The sequence below is a fragment of the Triturus cristatus genome, chromosome 1_2, assembly GCF_964204655.1.
Source record: "Triturus cristatus chromosome 1_2, aTriCri1.1, whole genome shotgun sequence".
NCBI classification, from domain to species: domain Eukaryota; kingdom Metazoa; phylum Chordata; class Amphibia; order Caudata; family Salamandridae; genus Triturus; species Triturus cristatus.
The window spans coordinates 732,465,346-732,481,959 of record NC_140580.1 but is presented as its reverse complement, the minus strand read 5'-3'; the positions used below and the strand labels follow the sequence as shown (position 1 = coordinate 732,481,959).

The 16,614-nt window shown below is 49.2% G+C and overlaps 1 protein-coding gene across 3 annotated transcripts in view; it reads left to right on the top strand.

Annotated features, from left to right (window-relative positions):
• DHRS3 (dehydrogenase/reductase 3) overlaps nucleotides 1–16,614 on the top strand; it is an 86,358-nt gene that overhangs the window by 46,983 nt on the left and 22,761 nt on the right. The window contains exon 1 of one of the 3 annotated variants that reach the window (XM_085608645.1): nucleotides 5,623–5,682. The exons of the other annotated variants lie outside the window; for them this stretch is intronic. Coding sequence (XP_085464771.1) covers nucleotides 5,638–5,682 — 45 coding nt within the window. The 5' untranslated portion in view covers nucleotides 5,623–5,637. Of the gene's footprint in view, nucleotides 1–5,622; nucleotides 5,683–16,614 lie in introns of those variants that run through there. 3 annotated transcript variants of the gene reach the window in all.

The window sequence follows — 16,614 nt, the reverse complement described above, 5'->3', positions numbered from 1 at the left end:
TAGGTCTGCGATCTCCGCCTCAAGCTGGGCGACCTCCGCGTCCCTCCGACGCCTGGCCGCTGTAATCAAGGAGAGGGCCTCACCCCGAATCACGGTTTTGAATGCTTCCCACAAGGACACCGCCGACGTGACCGAACCGAGGTTTTCTTGAAAATAACGGTCGATCACCTTAAGCACCTCACTACGAGTCACAGGGTCTCTAAGATGCCACGGGTTAATTGGGGCCACCCTACCACCCACTCCTCTGGCAACATCCATACAGATCCACACCGGAGAATGGTCAGAAATACCTCGTGCCATGTGCCTGGCCTCAGAGACACTGGAAGCGTGTGCAGCCAGAGTAAGGACATAATCAATTCTGGAGAGACTGCCATGCGCACCTGAGTGGAAAGTGTACTGCCGTTGTGTGGGATGCAACATTCTCCAACAATCAACCAGCCCTAGGGTATCTATGAAATCAGGAAGCCACTTCTGAGCCCCCCCCGAAATCCTCTGCGGGTGCCTGTCAAGCAGGCCTGAGCCGACCGCATTAAAGTCACCACCCACCACCAACACGCCCTCTGGGAGATCCAGTAATGTCCTCTCTAAGTCCGCTAGGGTAGTGGGCTGCAATGCAGGGGGGACATAAACCGACACCAGGACCAGCGTCCTGCCCTCCCACCGTCCCGCTACTGCCGCGAAGCGCCCCCTATCGTCTACAGTAGTAGAGTCAACCTCAAATGGGAGAGAGGACCTGACTAGTATTCCCGCCCCTCTGGAACCCGAGGTGAACCCGGAATGCGCAACAAACTTATAGCCTTTACGATTGAGTGCCTGGCACGTGTTGCCAATCAAGTGCGTCTCTTGCAAGAGGACAATATCAGGGGCACATCTCTTCAGAAATTGCAGTACAATCCCACGCTTAATACGATCCCCCAGGCCATTCACATTCCAACTGAGTATTTTGAGGCCCCTACCCCCCATCCCAGCATGTAAGAAGACCACCACCACCCACGTGAAACCCGACCCGAACCACAGGAGCTTGCATCATGACGCCTTGCAGAACCAAAAACAACAACAACCCCAACAACAAACCCCACCCACCCCCCACCCTGCACCCCTGCGTAAGCTCTAAAGGGCCCCCCAACTTGCAGTGTGCCTGTCGCCCCTTATAAGACTAGTCTACGGAAAGAACCCCAGAGGAGGAAAAGCTCCCCCACTGCCCCCGCCACCCCCCGGACTATCAACCTCCCGGAGGGATCGGAGTCGTGGTACTTAAGTCCCGGTTCAATGTTCGTCACCGGCACCATCTGCGCCACCAGAGCGTTCCATGCCAGGCCGCCCTTGGGGCAGAGTGTCCAACCAGTCTCCGACCATGTCGGGTGCCTCAAAAAAGAAAGTTCGCTCTTCGAACACCACCCGCAACCTTGCAGGAAAGAGCATGGCATATTTTAGTCCCATCTCACGCAGTCTTCTCTTGACCGCCATGAAGCCTTGCCGCTGCTTTTGCACCATCTGAGTGAAGTCCGGATAAAAGCTTACAGTAGTGTTCTGGAATGGCAGCGGGCAGGCCATCCGCGATGCTTGTAGTATGGCATCACGATCCCTGAAATTAAAGATCCGGGCGACAATCGGCCTTGGTGGGGCCCCCACCTTGGGCCTCCCGCCAGGAACTCTATGGGCCCGTTCGACGGTAAAGAACTTGCTAAGGCCTTTGGGTGCCAGATGGTTCACCACCAGGTCCTCCACGAACAGGTCCACCGACTGCTCCTCCGAATTTTCCGGGACCCCAATGATGCGGACGTTGTTGCGCCTAGCACGGCCTTCGAAGTCCTCCAACCGGCGGGCGAAGTGATCATTTGCTGCCCGGAGAGTACGGACTTCCTGCTGGAGGCCGGAGACATCGCCCAGGAGGCCGGCAGTCTTGAGGTCCAAGGACTGAACCCGCTCATTAGTTTTGCCGAGGTCGGCCCGAACCAGGTTGACATCTATCGATATGGCATCTACTTTTTGTGCCAGGGTCTCAAATTGCTGCCCAATCGAGGACTTCATCCCTTCGATGGCCCCCATGATGTCCTGCAGGGTTAATTCTGTGGAGGGGGACGCCGCATCCTTCGAGGCCTCCGACGTCGGGCCCGATTCGCCCGGGGACCCCCTCTGATGGGCATAGCGGTCCATGGTATTAGTCTGGGTGGAGGTGCCCCGCCTGGTGTTCTTGGGCTTCTGCTTTTCGGCGTCCGACCTGGTCGACATCTCAATCTGCCGTGTAGACAATCTCCTGGCCCGTACAGGGTAAATGGGCATGCAACCAGTGGCTGGCGCCTCGCACGCCCCGTCACGGGCGCCCTGGAGACTGGAAGGCGAAATCGAAAGTGAAAGTGAAATCCCCTCCACCTCCGACGACTCCTCCCCGACCAGGCCGCTGTTGTTCAATTAGGGCACGGGCACTGTGCCAACGCAAGTCCCGGGCACCGTGCGGGGATTAGGCCCCAAACTCCCAGGCAGTATAACTTCGGTCTCCGGTGGGCGATTTCGACCCGGACAACGGTTCCCGCCTCAGCAGCAGATCCTCTCCAATAGCCCGGGCATCAAGTACAGGATAATAGACAGGATAGATGCCGGAGGGAGCGAGGGTCTCGGGAGCTCTAGGCTCACGCGGCCATCTTGATCACGCGCTAAGCTCCTCCACATCTGCGCTTTTCTGATGATATCCATGTATTTGAACAACGCAATCGCCCTATCCGGATGCTTCTCGCAATAAATACTGGCATAAATCAGGAAGGCCGACGTCCAATTCTCCATAGTTATCGGCACCCGTGGCCGCCGTGTCAATTCCCACTCCTCCTCTTTCGACCCCTCTTTCGCCTGAATCTCCCGATGCAACAATTTAAAGACATCCACATATTCGTGTTTCCAAATCCTGCCCCTTGTCTTTTCAGACAAATGGGACCCCAGGGGCATCGCCAACCCCATATAAGGCAGCTTCTTCTTATGTTTCTCACCCCCTTCCTCCTTCCCATCCGTCACCTTCTCCGTCTGAACACCAGCTCCCACCATTCGCTTCACATCCCCCTCTGGGGCCGCCGCCTTAGCCGGCACCTGCGGCTGCGCCGCCTCTCCCACCTCCCTCACCGACCCATCCCCCACCCCCACAGACCTACAAGACTTCTTACGCCCCCGCCCAAGCCCCTCATCCCACGCCCCCCACCATGTGCTCTCACCTGTCAAAGTGCGTGGCACCTCCTGCGCCCGTCCGCCTGGACCCGGGGCCGACACCCTCGCCGCTGGCGCCTTGCTGCAGCTGGCTTTGCTGTCCTGGAAAACACCAAACTTTCTCGTTGCCACCGGCCCCGTCACCTCACGCACCTCGCCGTCTTCCAAATCTTCACTTTCCGACTCATAATCCAGCTCTTCGACCACCACAGGCTCACTAGGCTCCATGCGCACCTCACGCACTACACGCTTCATTCCTTTTCCTTTCTCTCCAAGGACAAACTCATACTCCGGCGCCGATGATGCGCGCTCCCTCGATGGAGGGCAGGCCGCCGCGGACCCCCCTACTGCTTCGTCCCGGCGTCTGGGGGCCGTAGTGCGCCCCGCCGGCCCACCCCGGCCTCTACCAGCAATCAGCGCTGGCGTGGATCCCACCCCCCCCTCGTGACCGGCATAGTCCGAGGGGGCCCCAGCGCCACCAGGTCTCTGAGACGTCAAGTCCGTCCCTGCCTCATCCAGCCACACCCAGCGCCCGCGCCCCCGAGCCGGCCCTGCCCCTCCCCCGCGCGCCACCACCCCTCCCCCGCGCGCCACCACCCGGTCCGCCGCGCGCTCCCCCTCCCTCTCCCTAGCCGCGCACATCTCCTCCCAGCGCCGCTCCGTATCTTCAATCAGCCGCCGCTGCTCCCGGATACGCTCTTCTAAAGACATCTCGGCCCAACAGTCGTCCCACCGGCCCTCCCCCGCGGCCCGCGCCCCACGACCGCGGCCTGCGCCCCCAGAGGGGCCAGGCGTCACCAGCCCCGTCCCCCGGCCCCCCACAGCCTTCGCCGGGCCCTTGCCTTTGCCTCCCCGCCCCCCACCCTTCCCCTTGCCCCCACCCCCCGCGACCGGCCCCTGGTCCCCCCACCCACCGCCCTCGCCCCCCGCGGACTCACTCCCCGAAAGATACAGGGAGAAATCATCCCCAACCCGCTCCTCCGCGTCCTCCGCCAAGTCGCTGTCCTCACTATAGTCAACCAGGAACGAGGCCCCCCCGCTGCCCCCGGCCCCCGCCCCCACCCGGACCAACCGCGCCTCCGCAGCCCCACCCTTGCCCTCAACAGCCCCCCCGCCCCCCCCCACGGGCACCTCAGCGGACGAACCCAGCTCCGGGAGGCTCAGACGCCTATCCCCTGGCTTCCCCCCAGGCCCTGCCTTCTTGCCCCCCCCTCGCGCGCCCACCGCGTGTTTCTTGGGAGGCGGTTCCTCCATACAGGCAACAACGGCCGCTGCAACCCCCGCGGACGCCGAATGCGGAGTCCTGGACATCCCCACCCACGCCTGCTCCAAAACGCCCGGCCGCAGAAGGTCCGCCCTCCCCGCACGCCCCAACAGCTGTAGCGCCGCCCGCACCGCCGCCTCATCCGGCGTCTGGCCCCCTCCCGACTCCATGACAAACGCGCTCCGCGCCAACCACCGCTCCGCCCCCGCCGACTCCACCCGACACCCGCAGGCCGCCACACGTTGCCAAACGAGGCAGCCCTGATATCGCTCGCTACCCCCACAGACACACTACGCTCACCGCCGCAAAACACGCCCCCGCCGATCCACCGAAGCTCCGCAGGCCCCGCACCGCGCACCAACGGTCCACTAACTACCCTCCCTGAGGCGCTGGGGAATGGAAGAGGAAGGACTTCCTCTTCCTGCCCCTTTTAACCCTACCTGCGACCCCACCCCTTATCCCACCCCTTCCTCCCCTGTCCTTCCTTTTGCGCGAACTCCCCGGGGGAAGACTAGACCGCTGGTCTTACTTCCCCCGGGGGCCTCCTTATGCAAAAGGCGAGACCATTGCATTGTAAATGCTTGTTTTGAGAATCTGGTCACCCTACTATTTAGGCCACACCAGACATACTATCCCACCATAGCGCTTCCAGGGAGTAGCTCGTTCACTACCTACAAATATCCCTGGGAACCTCGTTGCGGTGTGGAGCGCTATATAAAGCCAATGACGAAACATACAAGCATTGGTAAATGCATTAGGTGTCGCCTATGTGATTAATAATAAGTTGCTTTTTGTTGTGGTTGAGGCTGCATTTAGCTCCCTTAAGAAATAATTGCATTTGAAGCACCTGTACTTAAGTGACGTCCCAGCTGCACGAGTTCAGCTGTGTTCGGGTGCACGAGGGCAGAGGGGCTTCAACAAATGAAGGCTTGGTTGCCGCGCACTCATAGGGGACACTGGTTGTTGAACTGCGTCTGTGGCGGGAGAAGGCGGGACGAGGGGCGTTGTCCCGTGCATCTCATTTACAGCCGAGAGTTCACACGCAGGTCAGCCAGCTCCTAATGACATCATTACCCTTGTTTACCAGTCGCGGAGGGGAAGTGGCGCCCTGGGCTTGAGGGAATGGGGGAGGGCCCGGTCCACTTAGCATGTCACTTTAGCCTGCAGCTCTGAAGGATCAGATGCCGCCTGGAAACCTCTTATCATCGAGTCTCTTCCGCCTTAACGTAAATCCGTGACTTTACTTTTTGTAAAGAAGCAGGCTGCCCTGTATTTGATTACTGCGTATTTAGTCGCTTAGCATCGACAACAGAAATGCTGTACAAAGGTCACATCAAATAGTTCCTTAGCCCGGCTGTGGACGAGTGAGACTGAAAGGCCGCTGAAAAGTGTGGTCTTCAGTGGTCGTGGGGTCAGATCTTTTTATGGGCAGGTGCATTAAGGTACTGGGGGGGGGGGGGCTTATTTACAAGCCCCTTGCGCCACTTTTACGTCATCTTGAACATGGGAAAAGTGACACAAAAGTGGCGCAAGTGGCTTGTAAATCTGCCCCGGAGTCCCTGCAGTTGGTTTATTTGAAAGGGAGAGCACCTGCACTTCTCAGCACTAGCGCAATATTTTTAATGAGTACCAGCACTTCTCAGAGGCAAGCGGGTGCTCTGGAGTAGTGAGTATTCACACTTTTCTATTTCCATGAAAAGCAATGCGTGGCGCGCGATGCATGTGAAGTTAAACAACGTTTCTTCTAATTGGTTAATTGATTCCCTGTCATAGTAGGGCTACCAGGATAATTCAAATTTGTACGCTCTAGCAAGCCTCCTTTCCGAGGGCTGGAATCAAGCATAGCGGTTAGAAGCTCTATCATGGAGAGAATACGATCCAAAATTTTGCTCCTCATACTTTGCCCAAAAGTAGCCCTTAAATTCATGCCTGTCAACTCGCATGCATTGATTGTGTCACCTTCTTTTCACTCATATTCACCCGTCTGACCGAAAAATCCCCCATAAACTTTAGTAGGGGTGAGCCGATTTTCCAAACTTATATCACCTTTCAAAAATGTTAATTCTCCATTCGCCTTAGTGGGATCGCCCTCTTAAATGCTGAATTCACAGCATTTTTGATTCAAGAGTTTAACAGGCATGTAGTTTAGTTGTTAGGTGAAAACTGTTTTTGTCAGGGTCCCTTTGAGTAGTTCTTTCGTTTTGTCATAAGTGTGTAACCAAGAGTAAGAGGGGCTGTGTTGTTACCATGAACATTGTTACTTTTGATCATTAAAGATCGATATTTATTTAAATTCCCCCAGATGTACGTTGAGGGTGAAGTGGGATAGTTTCCATGGGTCTGTGGAGTACATGTTGCTCTTGTTACGCCTCTCTGTTGGTGACTCTTACTATCAACGGGATGGTATCAACACAGCATCTACACATTTACTGTTGATCAAGAGTAGCGTGTGCCAATTGATGCTTGAAGGCGACGTGGGATGCTGTTTGTCTTCAGGTCTAGGTGCCTGCTTCCTCCTTCGGTTAAGTTTTACAGAATGTTTGTGATGTTAGCGTTAACCTCAAGCACTTTCTGTGCTGGCTGGTTTTAGGATGCCCAGGCAAACAGGACGGGCAGGGACAGTTCCAGTTTTTCACTTTCGGTCCCAATACATTTCAATAAATTTAGCACATGGGCCAGTTTCCAGAGAGGACTGACAAAATGCAGAAAGCAATTTAATTAACACAGGTGATACTATGTGGAAATGTTGCACTTCGTGACTTGATGCCTCATTTTCTCGGTTTTCTATGCTGAGAGTACTGCTAAATAAAAATGCTGTGCCCTTAGTTCGAAGCAAAATTGTAGTCCTACTTCTTTGTTTGTGTAATGACCAAGTGTTCTGTTTTTGAAATGTAGCCACCCATGTTAAAGTTCGAAATTATGATCTGTAATACGCACGTCGTCATGCAAATCTTTATATTAAAATTAGTGTTGTCAATATTTCTATTTGGTAGGGTGCAACTTGATAAGTGTAGGTAGGCCCTGAACAGCAATGGAATCGAGCATTATGTATTAGAGCTCAAAGAGTGTAATTGGTAGTATTTCTACTCTGAGTATATTACCACTTAGGTTTAGCTTCTTTCGCAGGCCTGCTGCTTGTGTAACCACCGTGGGAACTCACTATTATTTTCTCATTTAGTTTGTGCTTTCTGATTGAGGGGCCAGATGTTCAAAAAATTTATTTATTTATACGTTTGAGGCTTTGTATAGTGCGGACTGCGTTGAGCCGATTGTCAGTGTTTTACAATGTAGAGTGATTAGAACCTCTTGCTTGAATATATAACATAAAGCCATAAGCTAATCACAGTGTACGTATAGAAAGTCAGTTGAGCAGACACTATTTGTCATAGACATTTGCCCTACAGAGCTGGTCTAAGCAGCAAAGCAGTGAAAGTTCAAAGAATACATCAGCCAATGTTCAAGGTGGATGTTAAGGTGTCATATAGAGATGGAAGTTGAGTAAGGCTAGAGTTATGTAGGATGTTAATAGCACTACAGTCAAATTCATTTTCTCCCGAGAACATGAGATGATAGAGATGGAAAGCAGTCCAGATTAACTACTATGCCAGCAGTTTTTCCTTAGCATGGATGTCCATTCACCACAATGGCAGTGGAAGCAGAAGTGAGATCACACACCCTTGAGCTGACCTCTGTTTATGTTCTGGAATAACCCACTTTGCCACTCGTAGTTACTAAAGAGCCTCCCGGTGGCTGTTGAAGGTTTAGGGTAAGGGCAAGAAGTGGAAACTAGAAACATTTTCTTAATGTAACCCCTCAGACGAGGATGTGGCAAGAGCAGTGTCAGTAGTAAAAAAAAAAGGGGGAGTAAAGGGCTAGTATGTGCTACCCCTGATATCCCACATTCCTTAGCATAACTACCTGTGCCTTACCTCTTCCCCCAATTGCTTCAGAACTCAAGCAACCACACATATGCCTACTGGACTCCGCCATAGCGCCCACTTTTTACAAGCCGTTCTGCTTTTTTAGGCTATCCTGGTGCCAATCCGTAATCCACCCAGACTACCACTGGAAAAGACTGATTTGACATGTAGCAATATTGACTACATCCCCATCATCTTCTGTCAGAGTACGGTTGGCTGGCTCTTGGTGGTTCCCAAATTTGGGAAGGTTACTGCCGGGAGGACATACTTTCTCTACGTACACCACGATAATTGCTGTCCAGTCCTCAGATCATTTTCATAAAGTGGTCGAAACCTGACTATTTTCATGGATCTATATCTTGTAACTGCCTTCCATTGTGAAATACTTTCCTGGACAGTGATGCATATCTTTAGTTATAGCTGGTTGAGGGACACCGCTTTATTGTTAGCATAGCGCCAAGAAGCCTCTAGTGCAAGGTGTTTACTTTAGAAAGGCTGAATACTAGGAGCCCAATTGAAAAAGCCATTTCCAAACGTAAGTGGACTTGCAAGCGAAAATAACATCACGTATCGGTGCAAAATCCTGAAACGGGTTGGCTTTTGCTCTAAGAAACAGAATGTTCTCAAGCACAAATTACGCACATAGAGCACCATTTTTCTGGGAGCCAATCTGCTTATCGCGATGGATTTGTGGGTATTTGCAAGATGGGCCCACCAACAAAAGTTGATGAACACCAAAAACTCCCATTCATAAACCTGTTGCTTATCCTTTCCCACCAGAAAAATGTTCAGAGATTTACTCCTTCCATGGGCAAGAAGAAATCCGTTTCTGAAAAGAAAGGGAGGTAACACCACCAACATAGAGAAGGGTATGTGGGGATTGGTTTCTCCACAAAGAAAAATGTGTTCACTTTTTAGCGAATGTGCAGCCTGTGCCTGGCGGTCTCAAAGAGCCTAGAAGCGACTGAAGTAGCAGTGTTGCGCTGTATAAACCCACAAACTAGATGACAAACTGCAGGAGGGGAGATAAGCGCAAGGAGCTGTTGTTGCCGAGTGCACTCTGCGTGACCCCGTGTTTGGGTTCATCGGAGTGCAATGGCCTGACTCCCACTTGACCTTTCATTTACCCACCCCACTCTGCGCTATTCTAAGCGCAGCCCAGCTCTGTGCGCTGCCCCGCCCCTGAGAACGCATGTGTTCTCAGCATCTGTATAGCAAGGTCACGTCACAGGGGAGTCTGTGATGAAAGGGCTGGAGGCTCCAGAGTAGGATGAGATCGGGCAGACATAAGTTCTGACCACTTTCAAAAGCAAAGCGCCTTACCCATGCAAAAAAGTAACTTTATACTTTTGAAAGCATGTGCCTAGGCCTTGGGCATCAAACCGTGTTGCTTCTGCTTGAGTCCCTAGAGTAGCTTAACTCAAACACCACAGGGGAGGCAGAGGAGCTTAATGATCACAAACCCTCCCCCCCAACAATCATGTATTAATGGTGAAAGTGTTCAATTCATTCGCTACTTTGTCAGTTTATTTAATAATAATCGTTGGGAACTAAAGACGTCATAAATATAAATAACATGATTTATGTAAACTCATTCTGGGGTGTTTTTGAGAAAGCATTTCCCCCAAAAGTCTTTGTGAGAGGCCTGCGTGATAGTCAGGTGACCCCCCCCCCCCCCCCCCCCCCCAAATTGTTAAAGGTGCCCGGCAGCTGTGGCGTGCGAAACATTTCGTCACAGAAAAGTTGTTGCGGAGTTACATAAAGCCAGCACGCACAAATTGATTTACTACGTACAGTGTTGTGAACACTCATCATAACTTTTAAGAACTCGGCGAGCAGACATTTGGGTTGAAGTGTGGTGTGCCCGAGTTTCTCATATATGGAGGTTTGATGTGCCCCCTGCTCTCTGCTCTCGTGTTTTGTCCGTATATATTATAACTGCCGTTTGGGGACTTTCGAGGTTGAAGATACCTTCCCTTGATGACACAGGCACTAGTTGGCACCCAACATAATAGAAGTGCTTACTAAATGAAGTACCCACTATATAGGTAGCAAATTCCATTGATCACTATTAATATTATCGCAGACCATACAGGAGAATAGCTTAACAGTTTACTGATTTCCTGCATTCAATTGCCTTGTAATAGGTCTCGTGGGTTAATGCACCTGCAGCAGATATCTTAAATCATCTATTTTTGACTTTGTAAGCAACTTTGTAGAGTGCTTAACTAACGCAGAAACCACTCCTGTGTAGTACGACTGCAAGCATTATTATCGGCTACTCAGCCCCTGTCTTTACAATTTAGCATGGCGAAATATGGACAGATAAGAGGAGCAAATAAACCCTTAACCTGGGCCCTGGCAAGGAAAATAGTACACCCCCCGTCCCCCACCCTTCCCACGTGCTCTCTCGGCACCATTTGGGGCATTATTTTTAGTCAGTGCCACCTCCAGATCATTGATTGGCAGCATGGACAACCAACTACGGTAGTAGTAATCATATACAAAACATACCAATGGCTTTTATTGACTACAATATGGGAAATGATACAAACAAACAAACAGTTTACTGGTCGTACGAAAGGAAAGCTAGGAACAAGCCGCACACACCATAGTGAAAAATGTCTGAATTATTAAACAAACAACATGTGTTTGTTTTTGACAGTGGACGGATAATCTCGATCTACCCAGATGAGAATAAGTATTTCCTGCTTCCGGATGCATGTCAGTTTCCTCCAATTCCCTCAAGTTCCGCCTCATAACGGTCGTGCAGCATTTTAGGCACGAGCCATGCCTCCGCACATGCGCTCTGTCGCCAGGGCCGCCTGGGCTTAAGCGCAGGGCAGAAAACTTGCAGGAGCAGCCCTACCTCCGCAGGGGTTATTCGCATCACTAGGTTGCTGCCCCAGCCAATTTTCTGGTCACTACATTTCTCAAAAGGGCAGCGTGTCAGCAGCAGACGGTGTCGGGGAAACAGGGGCTTGGATGGGTTCCAGACTGTCGGAGTGCTCAACTCGTCGCCTCGGAGTGACAAACAGTCTTGTTATCAAAGACAGGATTTTTAAAAGTGAACGTACCTCACAGTAAAGATTGGCGGTACGTGTGTACCTTACACATAAGATATTGTGCCCGTGCCCACGTCCATTCCAATTGGTTTATAGCTGTATTTGTTGTGTTTTTTCAGGAGCCACGTGTCAACGCACACCCTTCTTCAGATTGCTTTAGATAACTGGCTTACCTGATTTCCAATATAGTTATATATTGTATGTGCTAATATGCACCATGTGATATCCTATTTATTACCAGAGTTAAGTGTGGCGAGCAACTGGGCCAATAAATGGCTTATTACACTCAGTGTATATGTATAGTTTAAGCCAGGCTGTTCTTTCGTGTGCACTAGTTACAAGCAGAACACGACGACTTAAATTAGGCCACTGCGATGGAGTCCCAATCACTTGGCATTATTAATAAGCCCCCAGCATTTTTTTTTAAAAACAATTCCTGAATGGAATTTATGGTACACAACAAACTCGAGTTTCTTGCCAGATGCAATTGAATTTTAGCATGGAAGGGGGACTGAGGCGAAAAAATAAATACTTCGGAAAAATCTCTACACTTTAAGTTTTGGGAAAGCACAGGCGATGTATTCAAGAAACAGGCCAGGAGTTGGCTCTTTAGACATGGGTGTGTGCTCCTGTGATTCTGCAGATCTCTCCAGGCTGGTGAGCTGTCTGCTGGCTTCTCCTTGGGGGGCTGCCTGGCCTGCAGATCTGTCAGCCGGTGATGAATGGCCCTGTCTGGCTCGGCTGTTTCTGCTGCTGCTGTTCCTGGTTTGACTGAAAGATTGAGTTACAAGGACTTGTGTGTAATGGAGCTTCTGTCCCCATTGTACGGCTTCTTTCAACACTTCACTCCCCTAAGGGCAGCAGCTCGGAGGTCTTCAAAGAGTAGTGTGCTGCTGTGGGTGGAGGATGGGGAAGGTCAGGCAAGGGTGACTGTGGTAGTGCAGGCTGTTGGATTTACCCAGTGTTACTATCTGCAGTGTGTGTGATCCTTTATGGCACACACCACACCGTGGTTAGGAATGTCCCTGATCTTGAGTCTGACTCTCAAAACTCTCTCAATGATATGTCAGAGCCAAAAATCTCTCAATGCGATTCAAGATTTGTATCTGTGTTTGCACGTGCTTGCCAAAATGATTCATTTTTGACGACTGGCACTTGTTTTTCACGGTTAAACTTTGACCCAAGGCAAAAGGGTAATGTAAAGATAGAAAAGAGAACCCTCCAGGAGGAAGTAAACAAAAGGAAAACCGTGGCAAAAGAAGAAAACATGGATCAGAATGAGAAGACGAGTGAGACAAGGAGACAGGAAGTGTAGGGCGGTGGAAGTCTTCGTATCTGCCAACCAGCAGCACTTGCGGTGGGTTTAAAAAAAAATCTTTGGGCCCTTTGGTAACATGTATATGTATATATTTTCACATATGAAGCACTGCTTACAGGGCTTCAGTCATCCTTAGTTCTCCTAGAACTGCACTCCTGTACTCCCGTTATCCCTAGCACTGTACTTTGTATTTGAAATCTCACATTCTCTCTCTTATCGGTCCATCACAGTTTCGGACTAGAGACAGGGAAGGTTTGGTCACCGATGTACATAGTCCCTTGTAGTGTTGCTGCACAAGGGAATCACGAATCAGTAGCCCGTTCAGACGAAGTCAGCCTTTTAGGCGTTAGGCATTTCTGCATCCGAGATACTGGATTTTCATGGTCCTTCACCCGTTGTGCTAGGTCGGGGAGCGTGGGTGGGGACCGTTGTTGCACTTTTTTGCCCTGGCTGCGTTAACTGGCTTTTTGTAGCATCTTCAGTCTCACCTCGTTCTATATGTATGTGTGTAGTGTCTGTGTCAATATCTAGTTGTTTTCCTCCAGGTCGGTACATCTCTAGGAGAGACTCCGCACATCCCAGTGGCAAGCCTGTCCAGCCATACTTCTGAAGACCCACTCTTTAGTTTGTTATTCCTTTGATGTTTTGCCATAGCCGCTGCCATATCCTTCAGATTGTAACAGAGCACTAAGAACTCGGAGTGGGTGTTATATATATGTACAGACTTCTGCCACTATGACCCCCCTTAAAGAAAATTGACCAGACGAGTAACAGATAACTTGTATCTTCAAAGGTAGCCTAATAGCAAGCATAAGTCATAAGTTCTTCACCTGTACTGTTGCTTGTGTCAGATTTACTGCGATGCAGAAGGTAAAAGATGGCATGTGAGAAATTGAGTCACAGAAGAATGCTTTTTGTTGATTTCATAAAAGATTTTATAAAATCTCAAAATAGACACAAAGAAAATACTACACACACAAAATCAGGTAGAAAATAAAGTAATTGCAGCAGCTGCATTGACCAAAAGAGAAAAGTGCAAACAGAACCTTTAAAATGCATATCTTGAGACATCTTTATAGGAGTTTGTTGCGCCACAAACTTGGTACAGTTTTAATGGCAGAATACTAAAGTGGCCAAAGCAGGGAGGGTATGAGTGAAGCATACTTGTAGGAAGCAGTGGTTTGGCTTGTCATGAAACTTGGCAGTTGCTCAACTGGCCAGCCCACCTCTCTGTAACAAGCCACTGAAGCAGACGGCTGAAACAAGGACAGTAGAACGCTATACATGCCATGGATGCGTCAGTTAATAGAGCTCTCAAGTGACACCCTTACCTTTATCCACTTTATCCAAGTCAACTTGCGGATACAGAGATGTGAGAACCATCACATGTATAGTTTGGCACTTGTCTAGGGATGGCTTGAGTTCAAGTTGGCATGTTTCCATCCTTGGTGTGGGCAGTGTTGCAAAACCTGGCTAGCATGTGTGTGGCACTTGTCAGATCCACTGACAGCTGAAAGGGTACCTATGAAAATAAATTCACCATATGGGCCAATCCTTCGGAGCAAACAGTGGCAACTAATATAGGTGACTTGGAAGAGTCACCTGGGTGTGTGTGTGTTAGCTTCTTCTATCTAGGGTGTGTCTGGCAAAAAAGATCTAGGCCCTGCATGCACGAGGAGGGGGAAGGGTGATATCTTACAATATCCAAACCCAGCACCTTTACGAATGGGTATACCATGCACATGCACTCCACCGGTTGCGGGGAGGGCGCTTCAGTCAAGGGGCCTGCACATATGAAGGCTGCTGTGCGTCTCATCCTATATTTTGCAGATTATGCTGATATTTTGGATTTTGCTGTTGCCATAACATTGAGGCACAAGCTTTTTAGGATGGAGCCTGTGCATAGTCCTAGGCAGGTATAGTTTTAAGCACTATATTGTGTTGGTATTCACCTCAATACGGGTAAAATGACTGACAGGCCTTACCTAGTCAGACGCTTTAAGGTTACGCGAGGAGGTGTTTGTTGAACTGTGGCTTGTCTTCATATAAGGCTCCTTAGAGAAGCTGTTTGTTCAGGAAAGGATCGGCCTAATTAAAATTGCAAATGTATTCAGCTCTTGAAAGGTCATCCTGCCATGACAAGTTTGCAAATGTAATCTCCGTCTGTAAATGTCATCTCTGTTTAACGCAAGAGACACAGAATTTTATCCATATACTTATTGAACCTCCAAGATATTTTGTTCATTAAAACCTGTTTTTTTGCGATTTGCAATATTTTAAAAGTGCTAGGGGGCCACCTCCTGCCCCAAAAGATTACAAAGTCCAGCATAGTTTAAGGGGAAACGTGTGAATTTTTTAAAATCAATGTCAGGATCTGAGAAAAGGATAGAATCCGACTGTTGTTTAGCGTGTGTGTGTATATGTGTGAGTGCACGCACACTTGCGTGCATGTGCTTTCTTGCAAGTGGCAACTGGGTATAGATGTGGCAGAGGTTCTGAGTTACTGCCTTGGCACCTGGACGACCTAGCTTCTAATCCAGGCCCTGGCAATTGACAAATCTGCATTTTATCTTGATAAATCAGTCCTCGCCTCATGCTTTCATCTACAAACGTTATGTAGCTATGTGGAATGGAAAAATATTACACATTACAATGTGCTATTGTGTATTAGTCCAGCTACATGCTCCTACATCGCATTCTGCTTGGTAGAGCTAGTCTCACGTCAAAGCCCAGTTTTCACATTTTTTCATATAGAGCCTCCTCCAGATACCATAATGTTCTCTCCAAATCTCATCCTTGGAGCTAGGCTTGTGTTGTGTCAAGTACCAAAAACATGTCTGCAGTCCTGCTGCCTAATTGCCATTGGGACACTCTGACACAAACAAGAGCAAAACAAGCATTGACGAAGCCGATAGATATGTCCGGCATTGACTGTTGCCTTTCGGCCTTATCAACGTTTATCAATTTTTTTTCATGTTGTTTTGGAGTTATATTATTGAAGGAGCTCCCAGGCCCTCACTAAAATAATAAACGTTGGCTAAAAGCTAAAATGCTGTATGCTGTAGAGGGCGGAAGACAAATGTGAATGACACAACAATAAACCAATTAATTAAGAGGGCTGACTGTAAGTTCCTGTAAGTTAGCATGATATATGATGGTATGTTAATTTACTAAAATAAAAGGTATCGGCTAATTCCAGACCAAATGAAACAAGCATTTGCAATGCAATAGGTCTCGCATTTACACGAGTTTGAGCTATTGACATTGCAAATAATAATGCCTTTTATTCTTGTTTTTGTTTTAAAAACATAAATAAAAGGCATTGTTATCTACAATGCCAATAGTTGAAACTCTTGTAACTGCGAGACCTATTGTATTGCAAATGCTTGTTTATATGTGTAACTAGTCATGTGGGGATCAGCGAGGACCTATGAAGAAAGAGGCAACTGTCTGTGATACACTAAAACGTGCTCCAGAGCACGAGGTCTATAAACTTCTGAAGTGGCCCCCTTGCTGCATGTGTGTGTTACAAAATCAACCCATTAACATACTCTCACACCAATGTGAAACACACCATGATTTGAGCTTTACTTTTTTGCAAAACACTTTTTATTAGCCATATATGAATTTGTAATTGAGCTTGGAAACGACTGAAAGTGACAACATTTATGAACAGATGCGTGAAACATATTAAAATACATTTGGAAACTGCTTTACAGAATAAATAAACAGTGCCTGGTGTGCTTTTTGTTCTTGAAAAGTTAGCTATTTGCTGTTAATGGGTATAATTAGCATTTTCTTGTCCTATAATTTGATCAATCTAGCTGCATACTTTGGTCTTCCATTGCCACATAA